At 38.8% G+C, this 18,213-nt stretch overlaps 1 protein-coding gene across 2 annotated transcripts in view; it reads left to right on the forward strand.

Moving 5' to 3' along the window:
- LOC128701449 (cell division cycle and apoptosis regulator protein 1) overlaps positions 1 to 18,213 on the forward strand; it is a 431,134-nt gene that overhangs the window by 262,971 nt on the left and 149,950 nt on the right. For both annotated transcript variants that reach the window (XM_070088578.1, XM_070088584.1), the window contains exon 13: positions 16,012 to 16,143. In XM_070088578.1, coding sequence (XP_069944679.1) covers positions 16,012 to 16,143 — 132 coding nt within the window. The remainder of the gene's footprint in view (positions 1 to 16,011; positions 16,144 to 18,213) is intronic.

Raw genomic sequence — 18,213 nt, forward strand, 5'->3', positions numbered from 1 at the left:
ATAAAAATTGGATATCAAATTGGGGAGGAGGAGTATGGAAGAAGTGAATGTTTTCAGATACTTGGGAGTTGACGTGTCGGCGGATGGATTTATGAAGGATGAGGTTAATCATAGAATTGATGAGGGAAAAAAAGGTGAGTGGTGCGTTGAGGTATATGTGGAGTCAAAAAACGTTATCTATGGAGGCAAAGAAGGGAATATATGAAAGTATAGTATTACCAACACTCTTATATGGGTGTGAAGCTTGGGTGGTAAATGCAGCAGCGAGGAGACGGTTTGAGGCAGTGGAGATGTCCTGTTTAAGGGCAATGTGTGGTGTAAATATTATGCAGAAAATTCGGAGTGTGGAAATTAGGAAAAGGTGTGGAGTTAATAAAAGTATTAGTCAGAGGGCAGAAGAGGGGTTGTTGAGGTGGTTTGGTCATTTAGAGAGAATGGATCAAAGTAGAATGACATGGAAAGCATATAAATCTATAGGGGAAGGAAGGCGGGGTAGGGGTCGTCCTCAAAAGGGTTGGAGAGAGGGGGTAAAGGAGGTTTTGTGGGCAAGGGGCTTGGACTTCCAGCAAGCGTGCGTGAGCATGTTAGATAGGAGTGAATGGAGACGAATGGTACTTGGGACATAACGATCTGTTGGAGTGTGAGCAGGGTAATATTTAGTGAAGGGATTCAGGGAAACCGGTTATTTTCATATAGTCGGACTTGAGTCCTGGAAATGGGAAGTACAATGCCTGCACTTTAAAGGAGGGGTTTGGGATATTGGCAGTTTGGAGGGATATGTTGTGTATCTTTATATATGTATGCTTCTAAACTGTTGTGTTCTGAGCACCTCTGCAAAAACAGTGATAATGTGTGAGTGTGGTGAAAGTGCTGAATGATGATGAAAGTATTTTCTTTTTGGGGATTTTCTTTTTTGGGTCACCCTGCCTCGGTGGGAGACGGCCGACTTGTTGAAAAAAAAATAATAATAATAATACATATACAGTGGACCCCCGCATAACGATATTATTTCAATACAGAAGTCTGTTTGGGTGCCGTTATAGACTGAATTTGTTCCCATAAGAAATATTGTGAATTAGATTAGTCCATTTCAGACCCCTAAAAATACACCTACAAAAGCACTTACAAAAATAAACTTACATAATTGGTCGAGTTGGGAGCTGATCGTTATCCGGGGGTCCACTGTATAATAATAATGTACCACATATAACAATTATAATAGACGGCTTCAAAAGGCCGTCACTAGATGGCAATGTTTATCACAACAAAGAGGGAGTGTTTGTGGCGGCCTCCACCTGTTATGTAATGACATATTTTATTCATTCTAGAATATATATCATGTTTCTATGTTATTTTTATTGTTTTTATGTCATATTAGATGAACTGTGATATATAAATAAGCCATATAGATGATATTAGCTACATTATTCATGAAGTATTTTGCCCGGTCTCCAGACAAACTCTCATCCACCGCCGACACCGCCCATACCACCACATGAATGACATTTTATTCACTTTAGAGTTTATATCAGGTTTGTATGTTATTTATATTGTTTATTATGTCGTACTAGATGAAATGAGATAGATAAATAAGCCATAGAGTTGATATTAGCAAAATTATTGAAGTACAAAATTCCACTGGAATGGATTAATTGCATTTCAATTAATTTAAATTAGGAAAATTGACTCTGCAAACGAGCAAATCCAGTTGCGAACAAGGTCATGGAACGGATTAAACTCTCAAGTAGAGGTTCCACTGTATTTTAATTGCCCCTCTTTTCTTTGAATATTATCCCTAGCAACCTAAAGGATTACTACTAATGCTAGAGGTACCAAGAAATAAATTAAACACAAAACCCTGACCATTTTAAAGAAATTAGGCGTTTGGATATACTTCAAGGTGGTGTGTGTGTGTGTGATGCAAACTACTCATTCCTTTGGTCTCAGATAATCAGCCATTCATACCATTAGAAACATCTGCAACCCATGGTCCCCAGTCCCTGTATTTTCTGTTGAATTTTCATTTTGCTTTTTGCAATTTTTCTTTTTATTGAATTGTCATCGAATAATTATCACAAATAGCATGGTTTTACTGTACTGTGTCTGTACAAATGGTTTGGCTTACAATATTTTGACTATGATGGTGTGATAGCTATGCTGTACAGTACTGTACGTTTATTGATGAGATAAACTTTTATTCATTTATTTACTTGTCAGTGCTGGTATTTAGTTAGTTACAGTAATTATTTCTTTATTTACTTATTCAGTGACAGTAGTTATTTATTTATCATGTATTCATATTAGATATTTTCAACTTACGATGCGTTTACTGGAATGTAACCCCATCGTAAGTTGAGGAGTACCTGTATATTATATTTAGTTTGTAACTGAATATAAAAGGATTGTTTTACGGCAATTAATTTTTAATACTAGAGTCACGTGAAAGATCTGGGAGTAATTACACTGACTGGCCTTTCTGGCTAGGCACACAATGAGGTAAATGTCACGACAACCAGAAGAATGACAAGATGGGTAATGAAAACTTTCAGAACAAGGGGAATTGTGCCAAAGGTGACACTATTGAAATAGCTACATGTGCACAGTCATTTAGATTATTGTTCAGTGTTGACGCCTCTTTTCAGGGCAGGGCAGCTGTTAGAGCCGGAACAGATAGAAATAATTTACTGCCTGCATAGAGGAAATAAAACATTTAAATTACTGGAAACTTCTCAGCCCTAATTATGTCTGTTCTGAAGTGGAGGCGAGAAACACTATGATAATATATATGTAGAAGGTACTTGAGAGCCTGGTTTCCAATCTGTACATTGCTGTAAGAGCATGCTGGAGTAAGAGATATTGGAGGAAGTGTAAAATAAACAGTGAAATGCAGAGGCACCATGGACAAGAATAGGAGAACATTGTATCAACATCCATGGTCCCAGATTGTTCAACATCTTACTAAAAGATATCAGAAACACTGCTGGTACAAGTGTAAGAGTCTTCAAGGGAAAAACTGGACAAGTTCATATCTCCATGTGCCAGATAAACTAGGCTTAGATGGATATGTGGGTCAGCATGCTGCCAGCAGAAAAGAAATGGCCAGATTGGCCAGCCAAGCACCAGACAAGTCTGGCTTAGGGCCGGGCTCCAGGAGCTGAAAAGCTCTCAAAACTCATCAAAGGTAAAGGTTTATCAGCTAGCTATTTGATTGAAATGTAATATGTTGAGCTGCATCTAGTGAGATGAATGTGTGAATGACACATTATGTAGAGAAACTCTTTACTAGACAGTTTCACTGTATATTCTCCCATAAGGTGTTACAGTAATCCCTTACTTTATGTGGCTTGGCTAATTCCTTATGTGTAATATTAATTGTTGTGTCATCAGGGTTTTGGCAAATTGTTCAAAACTGTGCTACTGGTTTGAGCTAGGATCAATTCCTAAAATGAAGAATTATGTTTTGATGAATCTAAATGAACCTTATTGCATAAAGTGAGGAACAAATGTTTAGTGAAACTTTTTCAACCATATTTTACATATTTTAGCCCACCAGGTATTTAACTTTCGTAATGGAATCCAACGATAACTTAGGCTATTCCCTAGAATTTTGTATAATTTTTTGTTAAAATCTTTTATATTGTGCATTTTCAATAACTTGTCAAATGTAATACAAAATTGGTAATTCATTTAACCCTTTAATTGTTGGTCCCATTGTATCATGGATTTGAAGCCAGTGTTGGTCCCGTAGTATGACGCCTTGAGCTCAGCTCACTCAGGTAAGCTGTGAGTGGTAAATTTGGGCCTAGATATGAGAGATGGGTCTTATGCAGTAAGTGATATAGCACACAGTGCATAATGAGGGAAAATGTGACTATGTTTAAAACATCAACTTTGCAGTGTATTTTCATATCGTTTTTATGGTTGTATTCTTGGTGTCTTGATCTCATTTGATAGAATGGAAGATATTTTACAGAAATAGAGATGATTTTCATTAGTTTCAGGACTGAAAGTAGTTGGAAATTTAGCTCAGAATAGTGGAAATGTTTGATTTTTCCCTATATTCCAGAGTACACTTGTCCAATACACATCCAGCTGGCCACTCTAATACAGTAGGGCCCCGCTTTACGGCGTTTCACTTTACGGTGTTCCGCTAATATGGTCATTTCAAATTATGACCAAAACTCGCTATACGGCTCCCCCCACCTGACTTTCTAATATGGTCACCGCGCCCCACCTGGTTTGTTTACATTCTCTGGGAGATCCGTAAGCACTAAGTCTCTCCATTATGTCTGGAAACTCCAAAATTTTAAGTGTTTTTAAAAGTTATTTCATATTTTATATATACAATGGGCCCCTGCATAACGATCACCTCCGAAAGCGACCAATTATGTAAGTGTATTTATGTAAGTGCGTGTGTACGTGTATGTTTGGGGGTCTGAAATGGACTAATCTACTTCACAATATCCCTTATGGGAACAAATTCGGTCAGTACTGGCACCTGAACATACTTGTGGAGAGAAAAAATATCGTTAACCGGGGGTCCACTGTACTCTGATAATTATACTTATGTATACCTGTACTTAAATAAACTTACATACTGTGCTGGCATGCAGGTACACATTAAAATCAGTAAGAGTGTCTTGTCTCCAGACGTCATATTAGTAATGATAATAATAATCATCGAGTCTCATTAACCCTTTGAGGGTTTTGGTCGTACTAGTACGTCTTACGCGTAGGGGTTTTTGTCGTACTAGTACGCATAAATTCTAGCGGCCTCAAATCTCACAGGAAAAGGCTGATAAGCCTAGATGTGAGAGAATGGGTCTGTGTGGTGGGTGTGCGCAGTAGGAAAAAAATCTGGGACCCAGTGGTGCATTGTGGGAATGCCATCATAGTACACAATTTCCACCGTCCCCTGTGGTAAGAAGTTCCTCACTCCTCGGCGAATTGGGACACTTTTGTTCCCCAGTGACAGTTCTAATACAGATGGAAGTGACAGTGAAGATGAGTTTCAAGGTTCTGGTGAGGTTTTGACTGAAACTAATGACCATAATATAGGTAATAGTGAGGAAAACCCAGACAACCCACAGCCTTCCACCTCTGGTGCTGGGCCATCTTGTTCACGTTCAGTTGTACCAGAATCAAAGAGGAAACTCCTATTTTCCAAAATCCCAGACTCGGATGTGAGCATTGGTGATGATAGTGATAGTGATTATGAACTACAAGCTCTTCAAACTTGTTCCAAGAATGGAGGAGGAGGAGGAGGCAGAGGAGAAGGAGGCAGAGGAGGAGGAGGCAAGACAAGGAGGAGGCAAGAGGAGGAGGAGGCAGAGGAGGAGGAGGAGGAGGAAGAAGAGGAGGAGGAGAAGGAGGAGGAGGAAGAAGAGGAGGAGGAGGAGGAAGAAGAGGAGGAGGAGGAGGAGGAGGAAGAAGAAGAGGAGGAGGAGGAGGAGGAAGAAGAAGAGGAGGAGGAGGAGGAGGAGGAGGAGGAAGAAGAAGAATACGTAATGATAACAATAATACATAATAATAATAATACATAATAATAATAATACATAATAATAATACATAATAATAATAGGTAATAATAAATGTTCACCCATGACATTAACAAGATAAGGGGAGATAACATCTGATAAGTGCTGACGTTTGATGAGGGTAAATGAGGGTAGAGCTGATGCCAAAAGATGAGATAAACATCTCCCTCCCTTTGTTTTTGCTGGTATACTAACATTTCTGTCTGTCTATTTGTCTGTCTGTCAAGCTCCCTGTCTATCTGTCTATCCGTCTAGCTCTCTGTCTCAGAGAGCCACAAGACTGTGTCATCACTTTTACTCACATCTTCAAGCAGAGTATAGCACTTTGTCTGGGTTTCTTGGGTTATCCTAGGTAATTTATACTATGTATACTTGTATTTATGTGTACCTGTGAGACAGAGATAGACAGACAGATAGCAAGAGACAGACAGATTGAAAGAGATAGAATGAGGGAGAAAGATAAAACACCATTGTGTATGACACCATGTTTCAGAGTTCCACAAGCTGCAGAACTAATAGGAATATGTTCAGTGACTGTATATTGGTATATATATTATAGAACAATAATAATAAACAATGTTTTGTATTGTTTGTTTTTGTAAACAAGTTTTGTAAACAATATAATGATAATTATGTTTGTGTGCTTATTGTGTTGTATACAACGAGTGTATATATGTACATTGCACCTTACTTTGGTCTCATAGGCCACATAAGTTATGTGAAAAAATAAAATAGTGAAAAAAACAACAAACCTTCAAATACAAGTAAACTAAAGTTTACCGGGTGAGCGGCAGTCACCGCTGTTGCCATACGCGGCTCATTTTCTGCAAACTTCATGCATCCATATCTCCGTAAGTATTGATGGTAAATTTTTTTTGTTTATCTTATAATGTTTAGAAAAAAAAACTCTATTTTTTCATAAGAAAAAATAATTTTTTTTTTTTTTTGAAATTTGGCCGACCCTGAGAACGAGTTTTGGAGAGGGCCTGTCGACCCTCTAAGGGTTAAATGTCGTATATTATGTTGATATACATATTTTCATTAATCCATCTATGATATTTTTTCAAAATTATATAATAAACACGATGCATAACATAAAGATGATAAATACACCCCACAGTAGAATAAATAAACATAAATATGAGATGTGGTAGCCGACGACTTGCACAAGTGACGCCATATTAGAAATAATAATAATAATCACCGAATCTCATTAAATGTCGTATATTACGTTAATATACACATTTTCATTAATCCATCCATGATATTTTTTTCAAAATTATATAATAAACATGATACATAACATATAAAGATGATAAATACACCCCACAATAGAATAAATAAACATAAATATGAGATGTGGTAGCAAGATAACTTGTACAAGTGATGCCAAGAATAACATTTTCTCTCATCTAACATAAGAGAAAATGTGTTACTGGGGGTAACTGTAGAAAATTTATTCTTTTATATGTATGTAAGTAAGTTTATTCAGGTATACACAAATACAGTTACACAGATTATCATACATAACAGCATATGTGTAGAGAACCTAGGATAACCCAGAAAAGTCAAAGTGACTTATTTCCATTGCCTTCACTCAGAGCGTCATTTCTTCTCAAAATGATGTTACATGAGAATGGGAGTGTTCTTCTTTATTTATTCTACCGTATCAATGTAGAGACAACCTGTACACAATGTAACTTGTACACAAACCAGACGTGTACACTTTGTTTGTTTACAAAACTTACCTTTGCCTGGTTTGTTTACATAACTCTGCTCCAGTACAGTGGACCCCTGCATAACGATATTAATCCATTCCTGAGAGCTCATTGTTATGCGAAATTATCATTATGCGAATGAATTTTCCCCATAAGAAATAATGGAAATCAAATTAATCCGTGCAAGACACCCTAAAGTATGAAAAAAAAAATTTTACCACATGAAATATACATTTTCCTACACACAAAGAGAAGGATACATGCACAATAGTAGAGTAGTACATGCACAATATATATTGTGCATGTACTACTCTACTAAATGAAGAATAAATGACACTTACCTTTATTGAAGATGCAGCAATGACTGATTAGACACTGTGTCCTGGGAGTGCCTTTTCCTCATGAGTACTGTAGGTCCTGTTTGGCATTTTCTTCCAGAACAGGCCTTATCACACTGTGTATGCCACTACGATTCTTAAATCTCTCAAACCAACCTTTGCTGGCTTTAAATTCACCAATATGAGCACTAGTTCCAGGCATTTTTCCCTGTTCACCTGGGTGTTAGTCGACTGGTGTGGGTCACATCCTGGGAGACAAGATTTAGGACCCCAATGGAAATAAGTTAGACAGTCTTCGATGACACTGACTTTTTTGGGTTATCCTGGGTGGCTAACCCTCTGGGGTTAATTGTTTCTTGGTATTCTCAATAAGTCACACCAACAACGGTGCTACAGCAGCAGCAGCAGCTGACAGTGCTGCAGCAGCAGCAGCAGCAGCTGACAGTGCTACAGCAGCAGCAGACGGTGCTACAGCAGCAGCAGACGGTGCTACAGCAGCAGCAGACGATACTACAGCAGCAGCAGCAGCTGACGGTGGTACAGCAGCAGCAGCAGCTGACGGTGCTACAGCAGCAGCAGCAGCAGCTGACAGTGCTACAGCAGCAGCTGACAGTGCTACAGCAGCAGCAGACGGTGCTACAGCAGCAGCAGACGGTACTACAGCAGCAGCAGCTGACGGTGGTACAGCAGCAGCAGCAGCAGCTGACAGTGCTACAGCAGCAGCAGCATCAGCAGTTGACCATGGTACCACAGTATTTCACTAATATTTCTCACCCTTTATACCACAGGGTTGGCACTAGAAGCTTTCTTGGGGCCCATGGTCACTTATTTTGCAGATAAAATCACCAAAAACGCTGTAATCGCTGTAATAATATGAAATGTTCCGATTGTATGCTTGGACGTTACCCCGGAGGCTGGCTTGTAAACAATGCCACCGGCAGAACATGTGAGGCTGGCTCAGGCCTCACATAGACGCATCTCAGACAAATAGCGTTGAGCGAGTTTTTTAGCGCTATACGAGGCAAAATTTTAGTGATAAAATGTATCGCTATGCGGATTTAACGTTATGTGATGTCAACGGTATGCGGGGGTCCACTGTACTCTCTCATGCACCCATTCTTTCTCTCTCATTTATTCATTTTATCTCATTTACTTACTCCTGACCCTACATTAAGACTACAAATATTTTAAGGTAAGTAACGATGGGCTAGTAACCCCTTTTCCTGTAAAGATTACTAAAAAGAATAAGAAGAAGAAAATTGTCAAAGTGGGAAGTCTGAATGTGCGTGGATGTTGTGCAGATGATAAGAAAGAGATGATTGTGGATGTTATGAATGAGAAGAAGCTGGATGTCCTGGCTTTAAGTGAAACAAAGCTGAAGGGGGTGGGAGAGTTTCAGTGGAGAGGAATAAATGGGATTAGGTCAGGGGTTTCAAATAGAGTTAGAGCTAAAGAAGGAGTAGCAATAATGTTGAAGGATAAGCTATGGCAGGAAAAGAGGGACTATAAATGTATTAATTCAAGGATTATGTGGAGTAAAATAAAGATTGGATGTGAAAAGTGGGTTATAATAAGCGTGTATGCACCTGGAGAAGAGAGAAGTGTAGAGGAGAGAGAGAGATTTTGGGAAATGTTGAGTGAATGCGTGGGGAGTTTTGAATCAAGTGTGAGAGTAATGGTGGTTGGGGATTTTAATGCTAAAGTGGGTAAAAATGTTATGGAGGGAGTAGTAGGTAAATTTGGGGTGCCAGGGGTAAATGTAAATGGGGAGCCTTTAATTGAGCTATGTGTAGAAAGAAATTTGGTAATAAGTAATACATATTTTATGAAAAAGAGGATAAATAAATATACAAGGTATGATGTAGCACGTAATGAAAGTAGTTTATTAGATTATGTATTGGTGGATAAAAGGTTGATGGGTAGGCTCCAGGATGTACATGTTTATAGAGGGGCAACTGATATATCGGATCATTATTTAGTTGTAGCTACAGTTAGAGTAAGAGGTAGATGGGAAAAGAGGAAGGTGGCAACAACAAGTAAGAGGGAGGTGAAAGTGTATAAACTAAGGGAGGAGGAAGTTCGGGTGAGATATAAGCGACTATTGGCAGAAAGGTGGGCTAGTGCAAAGATGAGTAGTGGGGGGGTTGAAGAGGGTTGGAATAGTTTTAAAAATGCAGTATTAGAATGTGGGGCAGAAGTTTGTGGTTATAGGAGGGTGGGGGCAGGAGGAAAGAGGAGTGATTGGTGGAATGATGAAGTAAAGGGTGTGATAAAAGAGAAAAAGGTAGCTTATGAGAGGTTTTTACAAAGCAGAAGTGTTATAAGAAGAGCAGAGTATATGGAGAGTAAAAGAAAGGTAAAGAGAGTGGTGAGAGAGTGCAAAAGGAGAGCAGATGATAGAGTGGGAGAGGCACTGTCAAGAAATTTTAATGAAAATAAGAAAAAATTTTGGAGTGAGTTAAACAAGTTAAGAAAGCCTAGGGAAAATATGGATTTGTCAGTTAAAAACAGAGTAGGGGAGTTAGTAGATGGGGAGATGGAGGTATTGGGTAGATGGCGAGAATATTTTGAGGAACTTTTAAATGTTAAGGAAGAAACAGAGGCAGTAATTTCATGCACTGGTCAGGGAGGTATACCATCTTTTAGGAGTGAAGAAGAGCAGAATGTAAGTGTGGGGGAGGTACGTGAGGCATTACGTAAAATGAAAGGGGGTAAAGCAGCTGGAACTGATGGGATCATGACAGAAATGTTAAAAGCAGGGGGGGATATAGTGTTGGAGTGGTTGGTACTTTTGTTTAATAAATGTATGAAAGAGGGGAAGGTACCTAGGGATTGGCAGAGAGCATGTATAGTCCCTTTATATAAAGGGAAAGGGGACAAAAGAGACTGTAAAAATTATAGAGGAATAAGCTTACTGAGTATACCAGGAAAAGTGTACGGTAGGGTTATAATTGAAAGAATTAGAGGTAAGACAGAATGTAGGATTGCGGATGAGCAAGGAGGTTTTAGAGTGGGTAGGGGATGTGTAGATCAGGTGTTTACATTGAAGCATATATGTGAACAGTATTTAGATAAAGATAGGGAAGTTTTTATTGCATTTATGGATTTAGAAAAGGCATATGATAGAGTGGATAGAGGAGCAATGTGGCAGATGTTGCAAGTATATGGAATAGGTGGTAAGTTATTAAATGCTGTAAAGAGTTTTTATGAGGATAGTGAGGCTCAGGTTAGGGTGTGTAGAAGAGAGGGAGACTACTTCCCGGTAAAAGTAGGTCTTAGACAGGGATGTGTAATGTCACCATGGTTGTTTAATATATTTATAGATGGGGTTGTAAAGGAAGTAATTGCTAGGGTGTTTGGGAGAGGGGTGGGATTAAATTATGGGGAATCAAATTCAAAATGGGAATTGACACAGTTACTTTTTGCTGATGATACTGTGCTTATGGGAGATTCTAAAGAAAAATTGCAAAGGTTAGTGGATGAGTTTGGGAATGTGTGTAAAGGTAGAAAGTTGAAAGTGAACATAGAAAAGAGTAAGGTGATGAGGGTGTCAAATGATTTAGATAAAGAAAAATTGGATATCAAATTGGGGAGGAGGAGTATGGAAGAAGTGAATGTTTTCAGATACTTGGGAGTTGACGTGTCGGCGGATGGATTTATGAAGGATGAGGTTAATCATAGAATTGATGAGGGAAAAAAGGTGAGTGGTGCGTTGAGGTATATGTGGAGTCAAAAAACGTTATCTATGGAGGCAAAGAAGGGAATGTATGAAAGTATAGTAGTACCAACACTCTTATATGGGTGTGAAGCTTGGGTGGTAAATGCAGCAGCGAGGAGACGGTTGGAGGCAGCGGAGATGTCCTGTTTAAGGGCAATGTGTGGTGTAAATATTATGCAGAAAATTCGGAGTGTGGAAATTAGGAGAAGGTGTGGAGTTAATAAAAGTATTAGTCAGAGGGCAGAAGAGGGGTTGTTGAGGTGGTTTGGTCATTTAGAGAGAATGGATCACAGTAGAATGACATGGAAAGCATATAAATCTATAGGGGAAGGAAGGCGGGGTAGGGGTCGTCCTCGAAAGGGTTGGAGAGAGGGGGTAAAGGAGGTTTTGTGGGTAAGGGGCTTGGACTTCCAGCAAGCGTGCGTGAGCGTGTTAGATAGGAGTGAATGGAGACGAATGGTACTTGGGACCTGACGATCTGTTGGAGTGTGAGCAGGGTAATATTTAGTGAAGGGATTCAGGGAAACCGGTTATTTTCATATAGTCGGACTTGAGTCCTGGAAATGGGAAGTACAATGCCTGCACTTTAAAGGAGGGGTTTGGGATATTGGCAGTTTGGAGGGATATGTTGTGTATCTTTATATGTTTATGCTTCTAGACTGTTGTATTCTGAGCACCTCTGCAAAAACAGTGATAATGTGCGAGTGTGGTGAAAGTGTTGAATGATGATGAAAGTATTTTCTTTTTGGGGATTTTCTTTCTTTTTTGGGTCACCCTGCCTCGGTGGGAGACGGCCGACTTTTTTAAAAAAAAAAAAAAAAAAAAAAAAAAAAAAAAAGTAACGAGTGAACTGTATATACATTTTATTGCTCTGGGATGCTTAAATATCATAGAATATATGTGTGGGTGGGTTGGCCTGGTATGGTAGCCTGGCTGACTACCATACATACCACACTTGATTTTTTTACAATAAATGCTACTCATCTCACCCTAGATTAAGACTACAAATATTTTAAGGTAAGTAATGAGTAAACTGTATATGCATTTTATTGCTCTGGGATGCTTAAATGTAATAGAATATTATGTGTAGGTGGGGTGGCCTGGTATGGCTGACTACCATACATACCACACTTGAGTTCTTACAATAAATACTACTTGTCTCACCCTAGATTAAGACTATGAATATTTTAAGGTAAGTAATGAGTGCACTATGTGTGTATTGTACTTTATTTTTTTTGATGCCTTGTTCTATTGCTAACTTAATATATGTTAGTGTAAACTTGTTATCTAGTATTTGTATGCATTTATAAGTGGAAAAAAAGGGTGTTCCACTTTACGGCGATTTCTGCTTTACGGTGGTAGCCTGGAACCTAACCTGCCGTATAAATGGGGCCCTACTGTACACATTTAGGAATGCACTGACATTATTTATACAATTATGACAATAATGCAGTAGTCCATAACAGTAAATCATCTATTTTTTGTGTAAATAAAAATTCAAAATGAAAAGCATCATAATATAAGAGAGGCCTGAAGACGTGACTGAGGAACAGAGGAAATGTTTATTTACTGCTAGGAATGTCTACATTGTTTATTCTGGACCCTATTTTTAAATTGGCAATTGTTGAATTTTGTATGAAATTGACCAAATTACCAATTTCTGATCACTTTATTGGGTAGTTGAAATAGGTAATTGAGTGGTTTCTTGTACTCAGTCAATAGAATAGAAGGAATACTAGCAAAATAGCTATGAATTTGGTGGACTGGAACAATGGAATTGGCCAAAAATAGAGCGCAAATTGGGCGAAATCACCAGTTAGTAAACATTGCCGAGACAGCATAATTCTGTTAGTTTCAGTACCTTCGGAAAAAGATTTTTTGTCATTTCATAAGACAAAATAATTTTTTTTAAATTCCCTGGCAGTGAGAGCAAGTTTGAGAGCTGGGTCTTGACATTGAAAGGGTTAGTTAAAAGTAATTAACCCTTTCAGTGTCGAGACCCCTGATCCTGAACTCACTCTTAAGTGTTGAAGAATTTAAAAAAAAAAAATTCTTATGAAATGATAGAGAATCTTTTCCTGATGGTAATGACAGCAAAAATTACGAAATTTTAGGGATAAACTTAACGAAATTAGGCTCTTGCGAAGTTAGCGGTCTCGGTGATATATGTGCATTGGCAATTTTGCCCGTTTTGAGCCCTATTTTCACCCAATTCCATCGTTCCAGTCGACCACATTCATAGCTATTTCTTTAGAACTCCATTTGTTTTATCAATTGAGTACAAGAAACTGCCCATTTATCAATTTCAGCTACCTAATATAGTGGTCAGAAATGGGCAAATTGGCAAATTTCATGTAAATCTCAAAAGATGTCAATTTCAAAATGGGATCCAGAATAAACAATGCAGACATTCCTGGCACTAAAATAACATTTTCTCTGTTCATTAGTCGTGTCTCCAGGCCCCTCTTATATTACTCCTGCTTTCCATTTTGAATTTTTATTCACACAAGAAAATAGAAAATTTACTGTTATGCAGACTACTGCATCATTATATAATTGTATAAATAATGTCAACCTATTTGTGATTGTGTATTAGCATGGCCAGTTGGACATGTATTGGACAGTGACATCATTTGTTTACTCTTCAACATCGGCAAAAATTTAACATTTCCAATACTTTGAGCTCAATTTCAAGGTACTTTTCATCATGAATCCAATCAAAATCGTCTCTGTTTCTGTAATATATCTTCCATTCTGTCAAATGAGACCAATAAAATGAGAATACAGTGGACCCCCGACTTAGGATGTCCTCAACCTACGTTAAAACTGACTTATGATGCTTGTCAGTGTAAAAATTTGACCCTGACCTATGTTGAAAAAATCGGCTTACATCATTCATCCCGAATGCTGCCGTCTGGTCCGGCTGGCCTGAGCGCCTCAGATGAGCTAGTGTGACATTGTTTACAAGACGGGGCAGACGGTTGCACGCATACATTCGATAAATTTTGTATTCAGTGTTTTTAGTGCTTGTGACTGCTAAATAAGCCACCATGGACCCAAAGAAAGCTTCTAGTGCCAACCCTGTGGTAAAAAGGGTGAGAAATACTATTGTTCTATGGTCAGCTGCTGCTGCTGTAGCACCGTCAGCTGCTCCTGCACCACGGTCAGCTGCTGCTGCTGCTGCTGTAGCACTGTTGGTTGCTGCTGCACCACAGTCAGCTGCTGCTGCACCACGGTCAGCTGCTGCTGCACCACGGTAAGCCGTACTAATCGAAGATGTGGAGTGACTGTTATTGGTGTGGCTTATCGAGAATACAGTGGACCCCCACATAACGATTACCTCCGAATGCGACCAATTATGTAAGTGTATTTATGTAAGTGCGTTTGTACGTGTATGTTTAGGGGTCTGAAATGGACTAATCTACTTTACAATATTTCTTATAGGAACAAATTCGGTCAGTACTGGCACCTGAACATACTTCTGGAGTGAAAATATATCGTTAACCGGGGGTCCACTGTACTGAGAAACAATTAACCCCAGTGGATTAGCCACCCAGGATAACCCAAGAAAGTCAGTTTCTCATCGAGGACTGTCTAACTTATTTCCATTGGGGTCCTTGTTCCCCAGGATGCGACCCACACCTGTCGACTAACACCCAGGTGAACAGGAGAAAATGCCTGGAACTAGTGGTCATATTGGTGAATTTAAGGCCAGCAAAGGTTGGTTTGAGAGATTTAAGAATCGTAGTGGCATACACAGCGTGATAAGGCCTGTTCTGGAAAAAAAATGCCAAACAGGACCTACATTACTCAGGAGGAAAAGGCACTCCCTAGACACAGTGTCTCATCACTCATCACTTCATCCTCAGTAAAGGTAAGTGTCATTTATTCTTCATTTAGTGCACTAGTACATGCACAATATATATTGTGCATGTATCCTTCTTTTTGTGTGTAGGAAAATGTATATTTCATGAGGTAAAACAAAAAATTTTCATACTTTTGGGTGTCTTGAACGGATTAATTTGATTTCCATTATTTCTTATGGGGAAAATTAATTCGACTTATAATAATTTCGTCTTGCTATGTGCTCTCTGGAACGGATTAATATCATAAGTCGAGGGTCCACTGTACAAATGTCAATACCATATGTCAAAGTTGACATTTTAATCTAAAAACAGAGTCAGAGTTTTTTTTTTCTCATTATGCACTGTGTGCTGCAGGATTTTTTTATTTTGCGCACACTGACCACACTGACCCATTCTCTCACATGTAGGTCTACTAGCTTTCTCCTGCTTGATTTGAAGCTGCTAAAATTTTAGGGTATTACTACGTCGCCAACACTGGCTCATAAGACGTATCTATACGACACCAGCAGTGAAAGGGTTAAACATTTGCAAATGTTGTACATTACTTGGGTGAAATAATGTTTGCTTTTCTAACAATTTTACTTTAGGGTTACGTGAATATTGTATGACCCTTGTGTTTAGTGCTTAGTTCTGATTGTAATATTATTATTAAATGAAGATTAAATCATAATACTGTGTCTAACCATTCACAGTTAACCTACAAATCTGAGGTGAAACATTTTTAGTTGGCCTTGAACTATTATCAGGTTGTCTAAAATTTCCATTTTGCATTTATGGCTTGTGTAATATTATGTTTCTTATATTAAATACTCTACTGTATTTCTTTTCTTTCAGGAGGATAACAAAGAACATTCATTTGAAGTCAGTCTTTTTGCAGAATTATTCAATGAAATGCTAATGAGAGATTTTGCATTCCGTATCTACCGTGCCCTCTTCGAATGTCCTGAGAAACCCGCGAAGGAAGAAGTAAGGATAATTTGTGTATCCAAAACTTTTTCAGTTTGTAGTACATTGATAGACAGCAACCACCCAGGGAAGTACTACTGTCCTACCAAACGAGTGTGAGACAGAAATCTGTATTTGTTTTACATGATGTAGGAGGGCTGGTATTTTTTTTTTTTGTCTCATAAACATATAAGATTTCAGGTACGTCATACTACTTCTACTTACACTTAGGTCACACTACACATGCATGTACAAGCATATATATAACATGCCCCTCTGGGTTTTCTTCTGTCTTATTAGTTTTTGTTCATTTCCACTTATCTCCATGGTGAAGTGGAACAGAATTCTTCCTACGTAAGCCATGTATGTCCTAAGAGGCAACAAAAATGCTGGGAGCCAGTGGCTAGTAACTCCTTCTCCTGTATATATTACTAAATTTAAAAGGAGAAACTTTCATTTTTCCTCTTGTGCTACCCTGCCTCAGTGGGATATGGCTGGTTTGTTGAAAGAAGAAGAAACATACAAGATAACAGGTATATCCTGCCACTTTTACTTACACTTAGGTGACACTACACATGCTTGCACATGTTTATGTATATTCACTCACCTGAGATTTATTTTATTTTATTTTAATAGTTCTTGTTCTTATTACTTTATCTTTTATATCCATGGGGAAGTGGAATAAGAATCTTTCCTCCATAAGCCATGCGTGTTGTAAAAGTCAACTAAAATGCTGGGAGCAGTGGGCTAGTAATCCCTTTTCCCATACCGCTTACTAAAAATAAGAAGAAAACTGTCAAAGTGGGATGTTTGAATGTGCATGAATGTAGTGCGATTGATAAGAAAGAGATGATTGTAGATGTTATGAATGAAAAGAAGCTGGATGTCCTGGCTCTTACTGAAACAAAGCTGAAGGGGGTAGGAGAGTTTCAGTGGGGGGAAATAAATAGGAGTAGGTCAGGGGTCTTATAGAGTTAGAGCTAAGGAAGGAGTAGCAATAATGTTGAAGGATAAGTTATGGTAGGAAAAGAGGGAATATAAATGTGTAAATTCAAGGATTATGTGGAGTAAAATAAGGGTTGGATGTGAAATGTGGGTTATAGTAAGTGTTTATGCACCTGAAGAAGAGTGAAGTGTAGAGGAGAGAGATTTTGGGAAATGTTGAGTGAGTACTTGGGGAGTTTTGAACCAAGTGAGAGTACTTGCGGTTGGATACCTAAATTCTAAAGTGGATAAAAATGTTGTAGAGGGAGTAGTAGATAAATTTGAGATGCCAGGGGTATGTTATTTCTATTCTTCTGCTGAACAACGGTTTAGTGCCGATGGAGGTAGCGTAGGTAGCAATGATACGGCCGTGGACTAGTTTGGCTTTAATTGGGTAGGAGTGAGTACACAACGGGCAGTGTGAGGGAGTGACCGCAAGCCAGTCCGTGGAGGGGGAGCACTTGTGTCTGTCAAGTCGGTCGGCCTAGGAGTGAGAGGGAGGCATGGGCCGGCAGGGTGGCGTGCCTACCTAGAGGCCTGGCTACAGAGGGCAGCACCTGAGTGGCGCAAAATATGAACTAAGCTGGCAGACAGCATGGGCTGTCTGTGCAGACAGTACAGGCTGTCTACAGATAAATGAAAATGGGGGGGGGGCCTTTAATTGAACTATGTGTAGCAAGAGGTTTGGTAATAAGTAATACATATTTTATGCAAAATATGATATAGCATGTAATGAAAGTAGTTAGATTATGTGTTAGTGGATAAAAGGTTGATGGGTATGCTTCAGGATGTGCATGTTTATAGAAGGGCAACAGATATATCGGAGCATTGTTGTAGCTACAGTTTGAGTAAGAGGTAAATGGGGCAAAAGAAAAATGGCAGCAGCAAGTAAGAGAGAGGTGAAAGTGTATAAACTAAGAGAGGAGGAGGAGGAGGAGGAGGAGGTTAGGGTGAGATATAAGCAACTACAGTCTCTCCTCACTTGACGGAATTAGGGGCCTAAGACCCTGTAGGTAAACGATTTCCTCACTAGTCGAGGAATCACCCCTTACTAACACTTCAAAAGCATCACCACCCAAAATTAAAACATTCAGTTGTATGTTTGCT

This window comes from Cherax quadricarinatus, chromosome 2 (genome assembly GCF_038502225.1).
Source record: "Cherax quadricarinatus isolate ZL_2023a chromosome 2, ASM3850222v1, whole genome shotgun sequence".
Taxonomy (NCBI): Eukaryota; Metazoa; Arthropoda; class Malacostraca; order Decapoda; family Parastacidae; genus Cherax; species Cherax quadricarinatus.